The 23,248-nt window shown below is 43.8% G+C and overlaps 1 protein-coding gene across 3 annotated transcripts in view; it reads right to left on the bottom strand.

The window, feature by feature from the left end:
* The window catches only part of DYRK1A (dual specificity tyrosine phosphorylation regulated kinase 1A), a 71,257-nt gene that overhangs the window by 34,669 nt on the left and 13,340 nt on the right, over positions 1-23,248 (bottom strand). For 2 of the 3 annotated variants that reach the window (XM_069011601.1, XM_069011431.1), the window contains exon 2: positions 11,355-11,433. In XM_069011601.1, the coding sequence (XP_068867702.1) occupies positions 11,355-11,364 (10 nt within the window). In that variant the 5' untranslated portion in view covers positions 11,365-11,433. Of the gene's footprint in view, positions 1-11,354; positions 11,434-14,559; positions 14,987-23,248 lie in introns of those variants that run through there. The other variant, XM_069011514.1, reaches the window with a different exon arrangement.

The raw sequence follows: 23,248 nt of genomic DNA, 5'->3' as shown, positions 1-23,248 counted from the left end.
GTGCAGTACCTGTCTAATTACCTGGTCTTTGATGAAATTCCGACGATTCATTAGGAGCTGATGTTGAAAGGAGCCCAAATCGCTTTGTTTAAGTAGCTGCTACCCAGACTTGCTCAGAAGACACCAACTCACTTTTCTCTAAATTGATCAAAAGGCTTATCCAGGAGGAGATTAACCATCTTCCTAATGGGTTACTGCAGCTTCTTGAGAAGACAGAGCTACTGCTAATCTGTTATCGAGGATAACGTGGATTTTTGATAGCAAAAAGATACTGCTAATAAACTGGGATCCATGGGAGACAGCGTGACACAAAGCCAAACAACAGAATACTGTAACCAATCTGTAAATACTGAGCAAGTGTATCTGTGCAAAGTGTATTTGTAGGGAAGGAGCTGTTCCCTGTGAGGGTGGGAAGGCCCTGGCACAGGTTGCTCAGGAAGGCTGTGGATGTCCCATCCCTGCAAGTGCCCAAGGCCAGGCTGGATGGGGCTTGGAACAAGCTGGGATAGTGGAAGGTGTCCCAGCCCATGGCAGGGGGTGGGAATAGGATGAGCTTTAAGGTTCCTTTCAACCCAAATCATTCTGGGATTCTGTGAAAGCAAGAATTCCCCTCTCCTCTTTACCAACCCCTTCCCAGAAAAAAACAGTGAAGCAGATTTTTCATTCAGCTTATACAGGCTGTAATTCATGGAATTACAGGACACAAATGATTCCTCAGGTGTCTGAATACCTACTGAGTGTTTACTCAAATACCTGTAGCCAGAGTGAAAGACTTCAAGTGCAAAGACGTCACTACGGATCTGGAAGTGTTTTGAACCCAAATCCCTGCTCCAGACGAAGTTAGCTCCCAAGTTCTATTTAAGGAAACTGCCTTCTATTGAAGAAGTGGAGTATTCAGCTGGCTCCGTTTTGGTGGCACTTTTTCTGAGCAGGGAAGTGTCAGAATTTTTGCATTTGGATGGCAGCCTATAGAGCCTGGATTTCTCCCAAGAAAAAATGAAGTTGCGCTTCTTGCCTTCCCCTGGAGCTCCACATGCCTCCAGACATAAAAGAAAACACCAACCAAACAAAAAACACAACAACTACTTTTTGCCTTTCTCAGGATCCAAACAGTCATTGCCTGGGGCCTTTTGCTACCAGAATCTTTGTAGGGAAACAAAGCTGAACACAGAATTTAAGCTGAAGGTGCAGAATCCTAACTTGAAAGCTGACCCATTGATTTGGGTGTGAAACAGCCTCTTTTTTTTCTGAGGAAAATCTCTTTTCTTCACAAGAGAAGTCATGAAGACTCCTGAAGTCCATGAAGTCAGCCCAAGCCAGAGGACAAGAACAACTTTACAGATAAAATTTCTCAGAAGATGGAAGAAAAGCTGAACTTTCGAAGGAAATCTATAGGAAAGCAACACAAAATTCTCCCAGGCTTTGTAACTGAGAAGGAAGCAAAGGAATATTCCTGCAGCTGCAGGTCAGGAAAAAAGAAGTTATATTTCTATATATATATTTATATATTATGTATATATAACAAAAGATAGAACAACCCTGGGGTTTTTTGCTTTGACAATGGGAAAAAAAGCAATTTTCTCCTGAGACATCTTAAGTCCAAAGAGAAAGGGGGAAAAAGATTTAAGGACAACAGTGGAATGAATAGCTGAGGAAGCATGGAAGCAGCAGCTGTGTACCCCTGGATCCAGCTGGGCTGAGGAAGATCCCAAACAGGGCCGTGATCCGCGGCGTCCAGACAGCGCGAGGGATCCACAGCATCCCTGTGTGCAGCGCTCTTCCCAGCAACTCCTGGGAATGTGTGGCAGTCAGCATGTTCAGGAATCCTTCCCAGCAGGCAGCCAGGACAGTGAACTAGCACAGATGTGTGCTGCTCCATGTGATCGGCTCCGGAGGCTGGGAACGCTCCGTGTACTAACAGGGAAACAGCTCTTTTTGTCTGGGAATTTATGTTCTGAAATCTCCTCTGACCACATCTGCTCCTGCAGCTCTCTGCTGGCACAGTTTACAAATCAAGGCTCTTACTTGACACAGCTTCCTTCCAATTAGTGAAAATGGCAAACCAGGAGAGCCTCAGTTGTGAACTGGATTTTGGAAAATCCTGGGATATAAAGAAAGGAAAACACCTCAAAACCATCGGCCAATAACTGCGCTGCTCCCCCCAAGATTTTGGGCTGTGACCCCGTTTCTTTGCAAGGTTTAAAAGAGGTTCATGCTCTTATCAAGGGGCATGAAAGGTGAGGAATTATCAGTTGATTTTGAGGATCGCCAATGACAAAACACAAGATCTTCACAAACTGGTCTAAATTAAAGCACACAAGACTAACTTGGTGGTTTTTTTCATTTATTTATCATCATCATGGTAATGCTGGGATCAGAGTTTTTCTTCAACATCTCAGCTTCTACAGAGCAGCTGGGGCTGCCCCTGGATCCCTGGCAGTGCCCAAGGCCAGGCTGGACATTGGGGCTTGGAGCAGCCTGGGACAGTGGGAGGTGTCCCTGCCATGGCAGGGGTGGCACTGGATGGGCTTTAAGCTCCTTCCAACCCAAACCATTCTGGGATTCCATGACCTCAACAAGCCAATTTTGTAAAATTGAATTTTGGAGAAAACTCAGAGATGTGAACATTTAAACCTAAAAAGAAACACTGCTTTATTCATATCCCCTTCTGAGCTTAAGCACCAGAAATACACTTCAACTCCACACCGTGGATATATCACTGGACTCAGGGAAGTGTCCAGGAATTACTCAGCACTGTGAAATGATTACTTGATTTTAAATCTGGAACTTTTAGAAAGGTCTAACTTAAGAAGCAAGAATAAATCAATTACCAGATTACTGCTTTTTTTTACAGTCTTTAAGGACCTGACACAGAGCCTCCCATGAACATCTGGAACACACCTAAAGTGAAGCTGTAAATGGAATTATGATGGACATCTGCTCCTTTTCAGATATTTTGCTAAACTTTAGTAAGTGAAATATTTCAAAGGGCTAATTCCCACTTTTATTCCAAACTAGCACAATGCCTCTGGATGGTACAAAACTTATAAGTTAAACATAATATAAATATTTATATAAATAATATAATCTAAATCTAAATCTAAATATATAAGGTAAATATATTTGGTGGGGGGGGTTAATTTATTTTATATTTTATAAGCTAATATATGTAAGCCATTATTCCATACCTACATGAAGATAAAAACAGTTTTATATTCAACCCAATTCGTGGAGAAGGATCTGATCTACTGAGAGGCAAGAACAGCAAGTCAGAACTCACATTTAAATGGCAGGTGAAATCAGAGATACTTTTACCTATGTATAAAAACTTGGAGAACCAGTTCATTCCATTCAGGCATCTTCAGGACCTTGGAGGAGCATGAAGATGTCAGTCCTATCACAGCCAAGCTAAAAAACCATGTCTGGATCTTCATGTATTGCCAGAAAGAGTTTATTTTTCCAGAGTGGTGAGACAGTCCTGAGGAACTGTGGATTTTAATCACAGTATTATAATATTTTTCTCTATTTAAAGGCCTCACAAAGCCAGGTAAAAATGAAACCAACCTCCCCCACCTTTACAAACATCATCCTTCTGTTTATTTCCTGGCACAGCACATCTGCTGACCCCTCCCCATCACATCTGAGGGAGCACAAACAAGTACCAAGTTCACCCCAAAATACTGAGCTCAAATAGGCAAGATGCACAAATATTGAAATTTTCTGTGATTTTAGTAAAGAAAAGGCAAAGTGTTGGATGGTTTAGCAAACTTGAGGTTGGATTCTCTTTCACAAAGTGGATTCAATGAGATGAAAGAGAAGTTAAGAATATGCACAAAAAGAAACCAGTTAGAAGATCCAGAATTAACCAGTGAAAAACTCAATGCTCTGCTTGTATCCCCAGGTTTTTAAGGGATCTGTAATAACCACTTTGTTAGGAAAATGCCAGCACCAACAGATTCCCACAGGGAAGGAGGAAATCAAGAACAAATCTCTCTTCCCTGTCTGGAACAGAACTGTTGCCACCTGTTCCACCTTTCCAGCAAAGATGTTCAACAGCTGGCTCTGTGTGCAATACACTCAAATCTAGATCCCCAGAGATATTTTGGGATTTAAGTCAGCCAAATGTCAGCAGGGGTTAGGTGGGAGTGTCAGGGAGTGCTGAGCCTCAGGAACCAGGCTTTTCCCTTGGGTTGATGGATCCATGCTGGGCTGGGTATTTCCTGCTCTTCCCAGGACAACTGGAAGGTCAGAACCTTAAATCTGATGTGCCACTCCTAAAAACAAATTATGATTCTTGCTCTCTAATCTAATCCCTGTCTTTAACATCTTACCAACAAGTGTGTTTCTGAGACTGTGGCATCACAATGGAAATCTGAAGAGTGAAACATTCTCAGTTTTACATTTTCCAAGCTTAATTGTGTTCCTAAATCCAGCAGGGTTTAACCAGACCCACTCAGATGACGTCTGAGCTGCTCCCAGTGACATCAGAGGGCTGACAAATGTGTCCTGAAGCTGCCTTATGGAAATATCCAAGCTATCCATGGATAGCTGACTGCATATTGAGGCATGGAAACTCTGGTAAAACTGGTGAGAGGAACTTACTCCTCAATGTATAACCTGGAAAAAACTCTGTCATCAAGCTGAGCATATCCTGTGTTGCTCTGGAAAGTTGGGAATCCACCAGTTTGATCCCAGTCAGGCATCAAGCAAACACAACATCTGAGCACCACTGCCTGCAAGAGCACTTGATAGAAACATTAAAAGCCACACATCAAGGGATGAATTGAATAGAACAGGAAGCAGCAGCCTGACTAGAAAAAGAGAAATACAAATCTTAAGAAGTCAGAATGTCCAGTTTCATCAAGATTTAGGAACAATATTTGCCCAGTCCTTGCCTCCACCTGCCTGATAAAGTATCATAAATGGGATTCTTACCAAGAACTATTCAGGCCTGGCTGTTAAGAGAGCCATCCTATGGTGTCTGTGTATTGTAAAACCTAACCCCAAAGGAATGGATCTTCCAAGGACGGGGGGAGAGGTCCTTTCTGCCTGGCTCCATGATGCAGGATGCCTCCTACAGACATTTGCTGCCCTGCTTATGGATGCAACACAGAACATGCTCAGAACTGAAGTGCTACCAGTTTAAGTTAAGCCACTGTCAAGCTCATCTAGTGATGATGAATTTAGGGTGTTGTGTCCCCAGAAAGGGAGGTCAGGCCTTGTAAAGAGCTGCCCAGGGAGGTTTGGAGTGCCCATCCCTGGAAGTGTCCCAGGAAGGGCTGGAGGTGGCACTCAGTGCTCTGGGCTGGGGACAAGGTGGGCATCGGGCACAGCTGGGGCCTCCATGGGCTGGGAGGGCTTTTCCAACCCCAGGAATTCCATGAAATACTCACAAAGTACTGCTGGGTGCAGATTTGCACCCTGGGAGGTCCTTCAGGAGCACCAGATTTCAGGTGGGATTCCTGGAAAGCTGCAAATGCTTCTGAATTGGTGCTGCCCGTGCCAAGTCCATGGGAAGAAACGCCCTCTGGATCTGAACCTATGGCTTTTCCCCGGAGCACAGGGCTGAGATTCCCTCCAACACCCATCCTCACTCCAAACTTCACTCCAAACCCACCCAGCCCAGGCCAGCAGGATCAATCCAGGAACATCTGCTTCCAAAAGCAGCAGAAACAGGACACAAAAGAGGATGCACAAGACAGGGCCACTCCCAGCAGCAGCCACCTGAGCCAGTCAATCCCTGGGACAGGGCACAGTTCCCAGACTCCATGGGCAGCTCCAAACTCAGTCTCACCACCCCACTGCTGCCTTGCCCAAGAGAACCTTTCCTTTTTGTTCCCACACTGAACAGTGGCTTTAAAGGCTGCAAGAAGGACTCTGTACTTGCAGTGTTTATGTTCATTATACACCTCAGGCATTCTCGGTGCACTGACCAATCATTCAGGAAACAGGAAATAATTTTCAGAGTTATTATTGCAATTTTTAATCTGAATTTTAATTTTTATTCAAAACCTAATTTTTGTCAAATCTAAGTTAGTTTTTGCTCTTAGAAATTGGCAACAGAAATAAATTTCAGCCTTGCAATAAAGAAATCTCCTCACAACTTAAAACTTCATTGAAAGTTACCTCAAAAGGTTTTTAAAGAGGGTCACATGTACTGGGAGGCAAAATGAATAGAAATTACTTTTCCAGAGTATTAAAACTATATATAAGAACAGCAACATCTTAAGATTTTCTGGTTTAGATGCTCTGGTCTGTTCCTGGATAAGGAAAGCAGCATCCTCCACCAGGCTGTAATTCCATGCCAAAACCCTGGAACAGGATTTTTGTTTCCTCTTAGATGCGGGCTGAGGCTGAAAACTTCAATTTTCAATATCACAGGTACTGAGCCATTCTGGAGGAGGGGTAAAAAAAAAAAAACCCTTTTCTTTTAAATAGGCAACTTCTTTTTAAATATGGATGCATGAATCTAACTTTAGCTGTCCAGGTTTTCACATTCCTGCTCTCAAATCCAGAAAGTAGAGCATTAATTTAGTTTGTTGACTTCAAGGTTATCATTCATTGAGGTCAATGACTCCATCTCTGAAAAGCAGAACTTCCACTTTCAGTCTGAGGAGCGCTGCCCTTCCCGACTGCTTTCTCACAAAAACTCCCAGGCAAACCAGCACCACCCCCTGCTGCAAAGGGATTTATCCATGGAAAATCAGGGGTTAACCCTGGGAACATCCAAGCCCTCATTAGCTGCTTGTATTTCAAACTTCCCCTCCTAATGAGCAGCTCTGTCTCGGACATGATTTTCCCGGTATCTTCTGTTTATGGCAAACTTGTGATCATCTGCTCAGCCAGGACCTGAATATCCACCAGAAATTCCCTGGGAGGATCCAGCCAGACAGAATCCAACTGGAACCAGTCCCCCACCAGAAACAAAACCAGTGGGAGCCACACTATGCCCCAGTAGGACCCAGCACACGGAGCAGAGGTTTGCTCTGCCCAAGCCGGGTCTGGTTTTCTGCCACCAACTTTCACCTCCAGGTGTGGGATCACCACCGTGGGACCAGGGACAGCATCTTCACTGCCACAGGAAGATCCAGGGACATGGTGCTGGCCCAGGAAGGTTCTGGATTTCCCTGGTGAAACTTCCAGTGGCTGTGAGTGAAGCAGTTCAGGTAACACAGATGAACTCCAAACACAGAGCAGCACCACGGACACACTTTGTTCTGGCTGCAGAACAACAGAGGGGTTTTTCTGCTTTGGTTTGTGTTTTTTTTACTACTGACATATAAAAACATCCTTTAAAATAGCTACAGGCTCAATGAAACCAGCAACTAAAACATCAGAAATAGGAGATGTGAGAGGCATGGCCCAATTCTACATTTTCATTGTATTCTTCCATAAAAGTAACACCTGGACACTTGCAGGCTCTAAACTCAACTCAATCCAGGAACTTCCCAGAAGTCTTTCCTCTGGATTTGTTCTATTTTAATAAGGAATACAGCTGGGGGAAGACAGGTATCTGTGGGAGAATTGGCTATTTCATTGCTCTTGCACTATCCTTATCGAGAAGTATTGGATTGGCTTTTTTTCTTTTCCAAAAATGACCTTTTTTTTTTTAAAGTTAAGAGCAATTTGAGCACCTCCAATGTCTTATCAAACTTGACTACACCATTATCACATTTCCTTGGTTCTCTACATCTCTGGTGCATCCAAGATAATTCCATGTTGATGAGAATAATTTGCTGTAACCATTATGTTACTCTGTTTTCTTACAAAGGTTACAAAAAGAGGCTTTGAGCTCTTCAAAAGCTTCAAAATCAGACAACTCAGTATTTTTAGATCCATATTCCTCAGGCTCCAGCTAACTAGAAAAGTCAAAAGCAGAAAGCTGTTATAAACCCAAAAGATTTTTATAAGGAATCTCCGTAAAAAAGAGGAAAAAAAACAAAAGCCAACCACTGAGTTACGCAGGAGCAGGACAAGGTGTAGCAGTAACTCTGGAAACACCAACTTTTAAACCCAAGATGAATCCTTGCTTGTAAGAACCCAGCACAACCCCAAATTTGATGCTACTACACCATGAAAAGTGAATATGGGTAGGATGATTGACCACCAGCCTAACTACACCCAGAACTGTTTGGTTCCTTCCTTTCCCAAAAGGTCCTGAGAGACTTGTAAAGGACAAAGAAGTGAAAAATTCACTTGAATTCACTTGAATTGAAAACACTTTTTTATCACAAACCACATTCTAAGGCATTGCCTGTGTTACCACAACAGGACTGAAATACAAACTTGGCTTTTCCTGTAAGGAGCTGAACCCCAGCTTTGCTTACTGCAGAGTGGCTCAGGGAAAAGGAGAACAGATCCTAAAAAATCCACAAATAAACATGGAATCAGAGAATCATTAAGGCTAGAAAAGATCTCTAAGACCATAAAAGTCCAAGCATTAACCCAACTCTGCCCAGTCCATCACTAAACCTTGAACTCGAGTGCCACATCCACAGGTTTCTGAACATTCCCCAGGGGGGTGATTCCAGCACTTCCCTGTAAAGTCCCTGCCAAGGCCTGAGCTCCCTTTCCATGGGGAAATTCCTGCTGCTGTCCACCCTGAGCCTCCCCTGGCCCAGCCTGAGGCCGTTCCCTCTCCTCCTGTCCCTGTTCCCTGGCAGCAGAGCCAGGGAACCCCCCCGGCTGCCCCCTCCTGTCAGGGACTTGTGCAGAGCCACAAGGTCCCCCCTGAGCCTCCTTTGCTCCAGGCTGAGCCCCTTTCCCAGCTCCCTCAGCCGCTCCTGGGGCTCCAGCCCCTTCCCAGCTCCCTTCCCTGCCCTGGACACGCTCCAGCCCCTCCAGGGCTCTCCTGCAGGAGCCAGAACTGGGCACAGCCCTCGAGGGGCCTCTCAGTGCCCAGCACAGAGGGACAATCCCTGCCCTGCTCCTGCTGGACACACAATTCCTCATCCAGCCCAGGTGCCAGTGGCCTCTTGCCCACCTGGGCACCCCTGGGCTCGTGTCCAGCCACTGGCACAGCACCCCCAGGGCCTTTCCCAGCTTTCCAGCCCCTCTGCCCAGCCTGGAGCTCCACAGGTTTGTTGTGACCCAAGGGCAGGACCTGGCCTTTGGCCTGCTTGGCCCTCACACCGTTGGCCTCAGCCCATGGATCCAGCCTGTCCTGATCCCTCTACAGCACCTTCCCACTCTCCATATCCACACTCCTGCCCAAACTGGTGTTGCCCACAAACTGACTGAGAGGGCACTCAATCCCCTGCTCCAGATCATCGATAAAATTATTGAAAATCTTTCGGTTCTCCAAACAGCATCTTAAAGTGCCCTTCTGCTGGGTGTCCTACATATTACACAGGGCATAAAGAGAAGTTAAACGTGCTGCAAGTTTGTTTTCTTGGTGAGTCAAATTGGAAAATAACATTTAATATCCCCATTTCTTCAAATTTTCACCTTTTTTTTTAAAGCAGTGGACCTTAACACATTCCTGGGTTTTCAGCTTAAGTGGTGATCTAAAATTAAAGTATTCCATGGTAGAAGAAATGAAAAAATCCACTTCTTTAGGGGATTGTTTCCCCAGTTCTGTTGTGGTTGATTGTAGGGGTTTAGAGCAGGTCAGCTTCCCCGACAGTGAAGTGATGCCCATTGTAACAAAGAATTTGTTGGCCCAATAGAAGCTTTCCCCCTTTAACCAAAGACAGTTTAGACATTACCAGGCACCTTTGATCAATCACCCTCAAGAAACCTTCTTGAAAATGTACAAGGAACCATCCTCAAGCACCACAAAACCTTTCAGTTTCAGGCCTGAGCTCTCCCCAGCTACTCTGAACTTGAGATCGAGGTCAGCAGAGTCACCAAATGACTCTGGCTGTTACTGCACCACAAAATAATCACAGGGCAGGTTCTCATTTTAAAGCCTGCAAATCTTGTTCATGCTCAGAACCTCAGCACACCAAGCCTGGCTCTCCTAATAAAAAGAAAAGGCAAATAAATCTGACTTTTCTAACTTCCAACATATCAGAGGCATGAAGGTCTTTGTCCTGTTTTCTGATCTGTATTTATCAAGGGACTTGTAAATAAAGAATTTGGGCTGCAGAAGACAAAATTACCACTTAAATTTCAAAATCTTGTATCCATTTCTATTCTGCAAGCTCCTAATCCTACAAAGCTCAACATCATCAGGAATTCTGACCAAAACTGAAAGTGCTTAAGTTGGAAGTTTTAAATCAGATTAATGTATTGCAATACGAAACTGAATTCTCCCAAACACTGTCATACATAAGGTACTATTCCATAACATCATCTCTCCTTTCAGTTGTGGGATGAGTATTTTTAAAGCTTTCAAAACATTTTCTCAATATTTAAGTTCTATTTTAATCTGTCACTGCCTACTAGACAGAGCTCCCCGAATCTGATGGGACATCAATTTTGAGACTTTTAATGCCGTTCCTCTAGATGTAGATATTTAAAACCAATGAAATATCCCTTTGGAGTAGTTTTCCCTTCTCCTCTTCTTTGCCCAACCTAATTTTAGAATTCTTTGGACCCACTTTGACTTGAGCTTTCAGCACACAACTCACAAACATCGGAGTGGAATGAACGATGTTTGGTTTTCACGGAATGAAATCTCCACTTCCAGCATCTTGGTCCTAATCCAAAGGCTCCATGTAAATATACCCTCCAAAGCTGTTTATGCATGAACAGCTGATGCAACTGAAAACTGTCAATCAGGAGATGAGCTGGATGCACACGGAAATCTACCCAGACTTTTTTTTTTTCCAGCCCCAAGGATTCCTGGGGTTTAAAGCTGAACAAGCAAACCGAAGATCTGGTTTGCATCTACTACACCTTTACAGGCCCCAAAACTGCTAAAATAAGGGCATTTGGGTATAAAAAATTAGACCAACCCTCTTGGACAAGCTCAGTTTTATTCTATTTCTACTGCTCATGATTTTCTATGTCAAAATATGAACTCTATTTCCAACAAAACTAAAAATCAGCTATTCAATCTGCAAATACATTTGGCACTTCCAGGATTTTTGATTAGCCAAAAAATGGAAGAACTTCCTAAAATATCAATCAGTCCATTAAATTGGCACCTTTAAAAGCATTCCCATGAAAACTTTGAAAACAGTATTTCCATTCAGGAAAACCATTTTCTTCCTGGAAGAAAGAGAGTTTTCCAAGCTGCAGAAGAGTTTTCAAAGGGCAAAGAAGGATTTCAGAATTCTGCAGGTTCTTAAATATTCTGCTAAGTTGGAACAACATCATTTGAGGGGGACAGAGAATGGAACAGCAATAAAAAGCACATCAAGAACATGCATAATTTTTCATTGTAAAAATCCTAAATATAAAATCACCTGTATGCATCGTCTTCTTTCAAGTCTCATATCATCCTGCGGGGTTGTGGGGACAGGGGGAGTCCAGCAGCAAACAACACTGAAAAAGGAAAAGTAAAATAAGAATAAACTTCTCAAACTGCAGCCACAACTGCTCAGTTCAACCCCGAGCTAAACCAAGGAAATCCAAACAGAAACTGAAGTTTTCCAACAGGAAAAGCAGAGACAGGCATTACAAAGACTTATCTTTCACTGATACCTGATACACTGATAAGAAAAAACTTTCTAAGTGTCAAAATGTCAAGGATTAACTTAAATTTCAACTGGGCATTGAATAGTTCTGAAAATTAAGGTCATCCCAAAAAATTGACAGTTACCCATCTTAGCCAGGCCCTTAAATGTGTGGATTTTTACAGAAATTCCAGACAGTATTTCTGAAACACAACTGAACTTGTGGGATTTTCCCCAATCAACAAGCTATAGAACTATAAATGTATATAAATTCCTAAATGTTGAAGTTAATTTCTCCTCATAGCCCAATGAAATTGAATTAGGTTCACCTTGCTGCAAAAAATTAAAATATGCTCAGAAAAATAAAATTATACTTTCCATAAGACAGAGAGATATAAAGACAGGAGTTTCTAGGAAGAAAACTCCAAGAGAAGTTAAGAAGAACAGTAGGATTATGAACAAAAAAAAAAATAGAATTAAAACCCAAAACACAACACCCAGCAACTAAGACTGGTCAAAGTATTTCTCAAGCATTTGTTTTTCACTTGTTCTCCAACAAACAATCATTGGTACTCTACAACCTATGGAAATATCAGACCCACTTAGAATTACTGAGAATTTTAGAGAACTCTGCAAATTACTGACCAGCTGGAGTTAGAGAGTTATTATTATTTAAACACCTCCTGAAATATGTAACTTCAAGCAAGTGTGAGCAGTCTAAAACGCACTCAGACCCTGCGATTTGAGCAGCAACCGGCGCCGTTCGCTCCATTTCCCCCCAACAATGAGAGTTCAAACCCTGCACAGCCCACCCTGGGCCCAGCCTGCCCTCCTGCCACCACGCTGGGCTTGTCCCTGTGCCACTCAAATGTCAAACACACCCAAGGGAAGGAGGCAGGAAGACAAGGAACAACTTTTTGGATCCATGAAGGAGCAGGTGTTGCAGTGGTAGTGTCGGTGTTTTAGGAGCAGGTGAATTCTTGCTGTTGTGCCTCCAAAAAAAAGGGGGAAACCCCCCAAAGTGGCCATCCCATATCCTGAATCCACAGCCTTTTTATGGCTGCAGCTCCACAGAGCCCTGGAATGTCGCTGCCACATCCACAGCTGCCATGAGCACTGCTGAAGGTACACCAAGTCCTACAAGCTGGGCACTCTTGTGCCTAAATCACTTCAGTTTGGGTGAAAGGCTCGGTCTGGTCCAGGTGCTGAGTGAACACCTCCCACCCTGAGCTGAGCCCCACTGACCCAGCACAGGCAGCCCTGAGACTCAACAAGAAAAAAGAAAGGAAGAGCAAACTCCTACTTAAACGAACAAACAATAGAATCCCAGAGTGGTTTGGGTTGGAAGGGACCTGAAAGCTCATCCCATTCACCCCTGCCATGGCAGGGACACCTCCCACTGTGCCAGGCTGCTCCAAGCCCCAATGTCCAGCCTGGCCTTGGGCACTGCCAGGGATCCAGGGGCAGCCCCAGCTGCTCTGGGCACCCTGTGCCAGGGCCTGCCCACCCTCCCAGGGAACAATTCCTGCCCAATCTCCCATCCAGCCCTGCCCTCTGGCACTGGGAAGCCATTCCCTGGCTCCTGGCCCTCCATCCCTTGTCCCAAGTCCCTCTCCAGCTTTCCTGCAGCTCCTTCAGGCCCTGCAAGGCCACACTGAGCTCACCCCAAAGCTTCTCCTCTCCAGGCTGAACAATCCCAGCTCTGGCAGCCTTTCCTCCCAGCAGAGCTGCTCCATCCCTCTGCTCATCCTGGAGCCTCCTCTGGCCTCTCTCCAGCAGCTCCCAAGTCCTGGAGCACCAGGCCTGTCCATCCCACACAGGTGCCCTAAGGCTACAGAGCCTCAGTCCTATTTCTGAAAGCTCTCTCTGGCCAATATCCTTTTATTCCTTTTAACTTCAGCACCTCTGGGTTTACACCAGGATTACAGGAAGCTTTTGCCAGCAGCAGCTCAAGGACTGAAGGCATCACTGTCTTGTCTTTACCCCCCTGCAGCTCAACCACAGCTCCATCCCCCTCCCAGTGCCACCAGTGCAAGACCAGTTTCAATACCAAACCAGCTTAATTCAAACTATCACCAGAGTTTGAGCAATTTTCAGCCAAAATATCGTGGAGTGTTCAAACACTGCTTCCTGCCCATTCCACAATGGGATTGGTCAGCTCCCAAGGAGCTGGAGAGGTACCCACAGAGCCCTGAGCTATTGCAGAATTTAGAAGACACTTTAAGAGCTACCAACACTACAAAGAGCTGCTGATGTGAGAAAGTCATTAACAGGTTATTACCAGGAATCAACACATATCTGCATTCCAGAGCTAACCAGGAACACAGATCCACCCCAATTTCAGTCTCCTTCCAACTCTCCAACAATCATCCCAACCTGGAGAACTGGAGAACTCATGTGGAATTCCAGAGTGGAAAAGCAGGTGGAGCCCTGTTTTCCAAGGAGGGGGTTAAAACCTTAGCAGAGCCCAAAGCTGGTGAGTCCCTGGGACAGTATCAGTGTCACAGACACACAACACAAAAGGGTAACAATTTGGGTTTTTTTTTTAAATAGATACAACCAAATTGCACCCAATGGCTGCAGGGGCAGCACCTTAAACTCAGTCACTGAATGTCTTTGCTGTGTCTGCATTGCCAAGTTCTTAAACCAAAAGGCCCTTCAGCCAGCCTGTACAAAGGCTTCCTGGTTTAGATAATAAATTGATGATAAGAGGAGGCAAGAGCAAATCCTACTCATCACACAGTCTGTAAGATCATTATGAGAAGAATCCCCTCAGTAATAACATTTACTGGGCTTCAAGAACCCAGTTTGATCTACTTAGCAGTATAGAACAGAAGTGAATTGGAAATAAAGGAGGAGAGGAAGGAGCAGATGACAGGAAAGGTGTTAAAAAGCAAATTATTGAAAGTAGTAGAGCAAAGAGAAGAATAAAAGCTGAAGTCTTTTATTTAAACAAAGAGAGCAGTTCTTAGAAATCAACTGTGCTAAACTTTACCTCGTGCTTTTGTTTCCTCTTTCAATCACTGTTGCTTTCTACTCTTCCTCTTCCCGAGCCAAACGAGGCTCCTCTGATCTCCTCCAACACAGGGAATGGGATCCCCTATCCAGAGCCACTCCCTGCTCATGAGCAATTCCAGAGTGGAGTTACACAAGGCTTAGTCAGATACACCGAGGATGCTGAGCACGTTCTATTCCAGGTTATATCCACAATGTTACGAAGATGGTGACACTGAATAACAAAACTTCGTCACGTCTCTGACTTTTCCTCACACCCCAAGCCTGGTTTCCCTGCTGGCCTCTTTGAGAATTCAAGCTTTATTCCCGGTATTCCTTAGGAGCATCCATCCCTTCCTTCAAAACACTCAATACCCAACTCACGTCAATAGGTCCACTGCAGATCAAAGTTGGGTTCAGAGCAATCAGACTTCTAAACCCCTAAAAGTTAAAGTGCAAAAACCATTATTAACATGAAAATTTAATTAAAAGAGAAGCCTGCTGGGGAGGGGTTTACTTTTTACATTTTACTAATTAAAACACTTCATAGAGGGATTTGTTTTCCTTATTCGGGATCACTGTATTTTAAGATTCAATATGGAACGTTTCTGCAAAGCCAGGTTCAAGTTTTTCCTCTGTGAAAAGATTATTTTGTAATTTTTAAAGTCATACTCGTGGAATACAGAGAAACCCCTGCATTTCTCATGGCTATACACACTGCTGGCAGAGCTGAACATAATTCAGGTCACTGACCTTCGGTGAACACAGGCAGGCCTGTTGCTAGCAACATAAAATATAAATACTTACTTAGAAACCGAATTTTTTTTTAATTTATTTAGTAAGAGAATTATCCTGAGGTATCCACCATGAAATTGGGGTTATTAGCATACTGGAATATAATGGATTTAGACATCTGAACTATGCAGAGGCAACCAGTGATGAGGTTTGATGTCAGACAAACTGAGCAAAGGATTCCTCAAACACACCAGGATTTGGTGTTTTGTTTCAAATACTGCACAGTGAAATGTGAAGTACAATCAACCCAACTGGAATTAGATGAATAAATCTTACAGGGTGCTCAGTGATTGACAGCTTCCCAGAGGGACAAAGCTGAGGAATTCCAGAATCATTGTTTTCCCAGCACCCAGCACATGCAGTGTGCTTTGTTACCAGGGAAATCCCATGTGTTTAATGTCCAAATTAACACAGATCTGAGAGCTAAACACACACGAATTCAGTGCTGCTGTTCTCCTTGTGACCAACATATGGGATGATCTATCTATGGAATAATTCATGAGAATGAAAAGGAAAAAAAAAATGACAAGTTGGTACTGAGTTCTGCTTTGTACAACGACTCAGGTTCACCTGCAAAATCACAGGAGAAAATTAAGAGCAGATTATGATTCCAGCATGAAAAGCCAATACGTCCCTTCCCCTTTCTGGGCACCTGCAGATTCCCGTGTGCCCCACAGCAAATACACTGAGTACTAAAACACAGGTAATTAATTTGCCACCAGCATCCCAGCTGTCCTGTTCCCAAAGAAGTCACAGATTCCCTTCTGAAGGTTTAAGTTCTATGGGATTGTGGAACACTTATTAGCTGAATGTTTTCACTGAAACAGCAACTACGTTAAAAGTGCACAATCAGGGAATCATGGAATGGTTTGGCATGGAAGGGACCTTAAAGATCATCCATGGACAGTGACACCTTCCACTATCCCAGGTTGTTCCAAGTTCCGTCCAGCCTGGCCTGGGACACTTCCAGGGACAGGGCAGCCACAGCTTCTCCAGGCAAAGATTTTAAAACTCGTAATTCAGTAAAAATAAAATACCTCTTTTCAGGTGACTTTGTGTATTCTACAGAACCATGAGCAGAGTCACCTTCTGATGGCAGTTCACCCTCACACATGGGGTGCACGTTTTTCCTTCTTAAACATGGAAAGAGAACGTTAAAAATTTGGGAATTGGGTATTTTCATACATCACTGGGGAAAATTCATCAACAAGCAAAACTGAGTTTATAGCAGACTTCCCCAACACAGCCCTCATCCTCCTGAGGAGCTGCAACGTGACTTTCCACATCAGGACTGATGAGGTGCTCGTGAACCAAGCACAGCTCAACCAAAACATGCCCAACCATTATTTTTTGTGTGCTGCAAGTGATTTTCAGAGTTCCAAAAAGCACTTGTTCCTCTGAAGAGAAGATGCTGTGAATGACTGGTTTCACTCTTAAGCTAAATTTACACCACGTGATGCAAGAAGCCATCCTCGAGGTGTGAAAGCTTGTGGAAGCAGCTTTCCTGAAATCACAGAGTTTCTCACCCAATTTCAGACCTGGCACAGGCAGAACTGCAGTTGCAGCAGAGCAGGAATTTCTTTCCAGCAGCAAAAGAACCGAAGCAGCCTCTGCCCTTCCCACTGCTGCTGCTGGAATGGGGCTGGGGCATGCAGCAAACTGCACTGGGGGTAAATGGGAAGCAGGAGAAAACCAAGGCCACTGTTATTAATCCCATTCCAGTCCTCTGAGCTGTGCTGCTGCAGATGTGCAGCAGCAGGAACAAACAGCTGGGACAAAACGGGGCTGGTCAGGCCAGTAGTGGTGTCAAAATACCCTCAAATGCACCTAAAACACATCTAAAGTGTGATTTTATCACCCATAGACCAGTGGTGTCACACCAGTACTAATTCAGGCAGACTTGGGAGTGCAATTTGAGTCTCTGAAATACCTGATCTATTAACACATCATTTTTTTATAATACACAATTTTTTTACAATCTCTTTGTGAAGTGCATCCCTTCTAAACGTGTACTGCTTCCCAGGTGCCTGCAGAAACTGAAATGTCAAATTTATAACTGACCCATCCAGCCAGAGAAGTCAGGATTTGTTTTTTTAAATATTCATTAATTCATGTGAACCCCAGAATAAAGCCTGTGGTTTTAGGAAGAATTTAACTGACACAGTGAGGGGGGAAAGGAGGGAAGAAAAGCCCCGCAATAAAGGCTGAAATACTTGAGATTTTTTAGATAATTTGCATGTGATGCTTTACTTACTTAATGACTAAAAATATTAATTTTAGCAGCACAAACTTCAAATATTTTCAGCCCACTGACCTTATAAGGAACTTCCAATTAGGAGGGAGTGGCTCTTTTTTCCACCCACTTAATGGTGTCAGACAAAAGTCAAACCACTGGATTTGCATTCCCCTCCCTCAACCGAACAAAAGGAAAAGATGCTACAGCTGGAATTGCCCATCCCCTGCAACATCAGGAACATGGGAATGAAGTCATATTCCAAAGTGGAACATACATGATGTAAATTAGTTTATCCAGCACCATATGAAATGTTTTTCAGAGCAGAGATTTTTCTGCAGGTATTTTTTTCCTACAGATGTCCTCAACAAGGCTGATAATTTCATGTACAAAAACTGTTTCTGTTCCTTGTGGTTGGGAAAAGAACTTGAGAAATGCAAAGCCAAACATGTCCTACTACAGAATTGCATTCATCATTTCAGAACTTCAGGCCCAGAAGTCTCAGGGGAGCACAACCTTCCTACTTCTCCCTGAATTTCTGAGCCATAAAGGAAGAAGAATTACAGGAACACCTAAAGCTGCCTCGAGTTTCCACAGAACGTGGCCAAACCACTCAATTTACAGATTTTTATTACAACCTTGATTTTACTACAGGTTATTATTCTTCCAATTGAGTGGTCACTAACTACAACTTCCACTCTTGGTTGTGTTCTTTATTTACAAACTGGGCTCTGTTTCTCAGTGACCTGGCTCAGGTGCAGCAACCTGAACTTCTTCCTTCAGGACTAGAGCTGGAAAAATCAAAATCAACCTTACCCAGACCACAACAAACAGAAATACTTTATGTATTTAGGAAGATTCTGTGCGGCTGCTATCCCATGATTAAATGAAATAAAACTACTGCTCCAGCTGAATTTTGGCAGCAGACAGTTCTGGTGTTGCTCTCAAAGATTTAGTTTCATATTTCAAGTATAACAATGTAGATGTTTGTTGCCCTGATACAGTAGTACCTTTAATCTTGAAGGCTTCCAAAAATAAAAACAAAACCCACAATAACATAACCAAACAAACAAAACCAAACACACCAAGGTGTAACTGCTGGCTGACTCTGTACAGAAATGATGCTAATTTGTAAGGTTTTGGGTTAGTGGCTTTTTTTAGCCATTTATTGGTTTGTGAGCATCTGTAAGGGCTTTTGGACCTTTTCAAAACCACCAGGAACTGCTGTTTAAGTTACACCCTTCTGACAGCTCCCATTGACAAGTGCAATGCCACAACCTTTGCCTTTCATTATTCAGATTTAGACTGGACAGACAGAGCTGGGTCCTCTCATAACTGCTCTTGCAGTTCCTTTGAACTTGGAAAACACCACACCACCTCCAGCTTTCTCCAGGCATGTCAGGATAGAAGCACTAGTTTTAAAATCCTTGCTCAACACCTTTTAAAATAGCAGTTCCAATGAAGTTCATTCGCTTTGAAAACTGACAGCGGTCAGATTCAGGCTCCAAGACAACCAGATGCATTCAAATCCGTGGGAATAAACGGGATTATTTCATTAAAATGGGAATTTTTAGGCTGAAGTGCCCCAAAAGCCAAACTGATGCTGATTTGGCCGCAGTGTTCCCAGAGCCCTCCCTGTCCCCAGCCCGAGTCTTGCGCCACATCTGGCACCTGCCCCGGCCGTGAGTCACCGCAGTTCAGGGAAACGCTCACTCCTGTTTGGTTACTTTTGTGCTGACTCTGCACAGCTCCACAGCCCCAGCCTGACTGACACTCCTGGAATTCTTGGGTTGGAAGGGACCTGAAAGCTCATCCAGTTCCACCCCTGCCATGGGCAGGGACACCTCCCACTGTGCCAGGCTGCTCCAAGCCCCAATGTCCAGCCTGGCCTTGGGCACTGCCAGGGATCCAGGGGCAGCCCCAGCTGCTCTGGGCACCCTGTGCCAGGGCCTGCCCACCCTCCCAGGGAACAATTCCTGCCCAATATCCCATCCAGCCCTGCCCTCTGGCACTGGGAAGCCATTCCCTGGCTCCTGGCCCTCCATCCTGTATCCCAAGTCCCTCTGCAGCTCTCCTGGAGCCCCTTCAGGCCCTGCAAGGGGCTCTGAGGTCTCCCCAGAGCCTTCTCTTCCCCAGGTGAACACCCCCAGCTCTCCCAACCTGTCCCCAGAGCAGAGGGGCTCGGACCATCTTTATGTCCCTCCTCTGGACTCGTTCCAGCAGCTCCACCCCCTGATGCTGGGGGCCCTGGAGCTGGAAGCAGCATTCCAGGTGGGATCTTACGAGAGCAGAGGGGGAGATTCACCATACATGAAAGACATGAATAAATAAAGCTCCCACATTTTCCTCACACTGTTCACTCCAAGCCCTTCCATGTCTCAGAATACACATCCCTGTCAGCTCCAAACAGTTTTCACTAGATATGAATCATCCCTAGGATAATATTTTTTAACTTCCCATAATTCAGGATGGGTTTACGTTCCATCTGCAGCGCATTTGCCATGGCCTTATTCCCCGGTTAAGGAACCGCTGACCTAGAAAACTCTCATTGAAGAAGGAGATAAACTAACGAACTTCAGGAAATTTTCATATCAGCTGGGGATGGAGTCAAAACACCTTTTTCAGACTCAGAATTCCAAGGTCTTGTTGCATTCTCTTTGCAGCCTTCATCCCTGCTGTTAAGCATAATATTAAAGCAAATCTTGGTATATCACAAGGTATACTGAGATATAGGCAGGGGGAGGTAATAAGCTGCAAATTCCTCTGTTTTACATGGTATTATAATCCATAAGAATAATTCAGGCATCCTATCCAAGTGATACAAGCACGTGGATGCAAGGGAGAAAAGCCAGTACAGACACTGGGTGCAGATCAAGCAGCAAGAGCTTTCCTGGTACATTTATCATCACACCAAATAGAGATTTCATCAAACATTCACCCCCAAAAATACAGTTACTGGTAACTCATTGGGGACTCCAGAGTATTTGTTCTCCTAGATAAAGCCGTTGTCCTTAATGTCAAAAAAAATAAGCCCAGAATGTCCTCATCATAATCTGATATGTACCCAAAGTCTTTAGAATTTCATCCAGGAATTCCTCATCAAGCCTTCGTCCATGTATGGATACCTCCCAAAAAAGAATGTATCGTTTATAAAGACCTCAGTGACCAAAAAGCCATGACATTCCTTCAAGTGAACTGACTGCCAATCATCCCCAGAAGTTTATTATTTCCTGCTTATTAATATGGAAAACAATGACTTTCTGAGCTTCAGGAATCCAGCAAGAGGTTGGAGCTACCCTGCCGTGAGGTGACTCAATCCAGAGTGGAGAGGTTCTGGATGTGCAGTTCAAGCTCAGCGTGTAAATTTGGGATAACATTGGCTTGAATCCCTTTTTGAGTCCAGGCACTATGGAGAAGCATGGAATTCACTTTTGAATATTCCCTGATGGCAGCTGTAAGATAAAAGTCTAAGAGACATCTCTCAGTGAGATAAAAGCCCAGGAAAAGTCTCGTTACCAGAGGCCTCTCAGGTTCATTTGGTCTAACTCGACTTTTATGAGGAGAAATTGAAAAACCTTTGGGACAAGTTTATGTGAACTTCAGCGATTCCAGCATCCTGATATGGAGCTGACACTAATCAGTCTGATGCTCTCCAAGATACTTCTCATTTGCTCAAGAAGTAGACACTGCACTAAATCTTTGACAAAATTATCCATTTAAGTATTTAGGTCATGGTAAGGCTATACAATTTTTATTAAATAACAGTATCTTTGCCAGCATCAGAAGTTGATAAGGGCCTTACCAGAGAAGTTTGGTTTCCTGTAGCATTTTTTTCCCTGATAAAAATTCCTAAAATGGTTTTAATAAGGCAGGTTGCAGGAAGGAAATGAGGACAAATTTTAAAAAAAGGCTTTTAAATGCTGACCTTATGGCCCTCCAAAGGGTACTCAGGATCCCCACGTCCAAGGTATCCCGGAAACAAAAAGGCAAGAAAAACTTTAGTATCCCACTAAAGTTCACACTCCCAAGAATAGCTTGGGATGGATGGAAAGACTCCAAAACAAAGCCACTTTTCCAGTAGGATTTTTCTTTACTTTTGCACTAACGATACTGAACCGATGTATTCCATGGAATGATATGCTGTGCTTTTTAGGAAAGACTGCTGTAAAAAAGGAACTTTTGATATAGTTCTGCTCCTGTTCCCATGTTGTGAAATAGCTCAACAAGAGAGTCCTAAGTGTGCTCTGACACATTCCATGGGCTGCCCAGGGAGGTTTGGAGTTCCCATCCCTGGAGGGGTCCAAGGAAGACCTGGAGGTGGCACTCGGTGCTCTGGGCTGGGGACAAGGTGGGCATTGGGCACAGGTTGGACTCTGTGATATTGGAGGGCTTCCCCAACCATTTTCCAAATGATTCTGTGATTCTCTGATCCAGCAGCCAAGGCCTAGAACTTGCCCTTTTTTGCTCAGTCAACCCAAAGCAACTTAGGGAAAAGAGAAATTTGGCTTTCAGAAAAGTGCAATGGAATGCCAAAGAAGGGGATGGGAGGGGGAAAGACAAGCACCAAACACCAAAGCAGCTACAGAATTCTGTGCCTAAGGAACCTCAACTACTCCTAGAGCTGAGCAGTGCCACGTTGTTCAGCACAAGACAAAAGTCTTTAGCCATGAAAAAGCCACACAGAAACCAACAAGGATGGACAGAGTTCACTGGGAAAAGACTCAAAGGGATTAAGAAAGAAAATAATGAGACAAGCTGCAAGTCACCAGAGATACAGCATTTATGAGTAAGACTTTTATTTACTAAGAGGGAACCACTGAACATCTCCACCGACAACCATCGTAATTCACACTCTCACTTATGTTTGTTATCATATAAGAATTCCAAAGATGTTGTCAATCCCATCTGGCATGGAGAAAGCAGGTCTTGCTGGGTATTTTCCAGAGCTCCTGCCCTCAGTCCACCCAAAGACTCAGAGAAGCAAAGGGGATGAGCAGAGAAGATTTGTTGCTTTTTTCCTGCTATAAAGAGTAAGTGTATTGCCTAATCTTCCACATTTTTATTTGAAGTCACTTTGGATTGTTAAAATATGGATGGATATTAAATGGATGGATTCAGATATTAAAGCATGAGCACTTCTGTCTACTTTCCCAACTAACAGTTAAATAATTATCAACAATATTGAAATAATTTGGGCTAAAATATTGGGTATCTGAATACACAGATGTGAAACTGGTCACGTATTTAAGAGGACAAGCAAGCATGGAATTTCCAAAAGAGTTTGGGGTGGTTTTTAACGTAACTGGCCCAGCTGGTGGTTGTGCAGGATAGAAACATTTTTAATGTCTCCTTTGTAGAGCAGGAAGAACAAAACGAAGCATCTTCACTCCACAGTTCAGCATCCGGTATCAGTAGATTCTGCTCACAGCTCATACAGACAGTGAAAATACCTTTTATTAGAAGTTAACTTTGGGAACTTCAATTCATCTTTCAGTTTGTCCAAAAGGGAACAGCACATATTTTGTGCTGTCTTAAGGCAACACAGAATTGAAGTGAAAATTCAAAAGTGAATCAGACGGAGAAGAAACCTGTATGTTGCATTAGTCTGTGGTAATGTTTGGGGGGGAATGCACAGGAAATGAAAAACTTGAGGGTTCTTAAG

This window comes from Aphelocoma coerulescens, chromosome 1, assembly GCF_041296385.1.
Source record: "Aphelocoma coerulescens isolate FSJ_1873_10779 chromosome 1, UR_Acoe_1.0, whole genome shotgun sequence".
Classification (NCBI taxonomy): domain Eukaryota; kingdom Metazoa; phylum Chordata; class Aves; order Passeriformes; family Corvidae; genus Aphelocoma; species Aphelocoma coerulescens.
The sequence above is the reverse complement of the archived record's forward strand: the minus strand, read 5'-3'. Positions and strand labels throughout refer to the sequence as shown.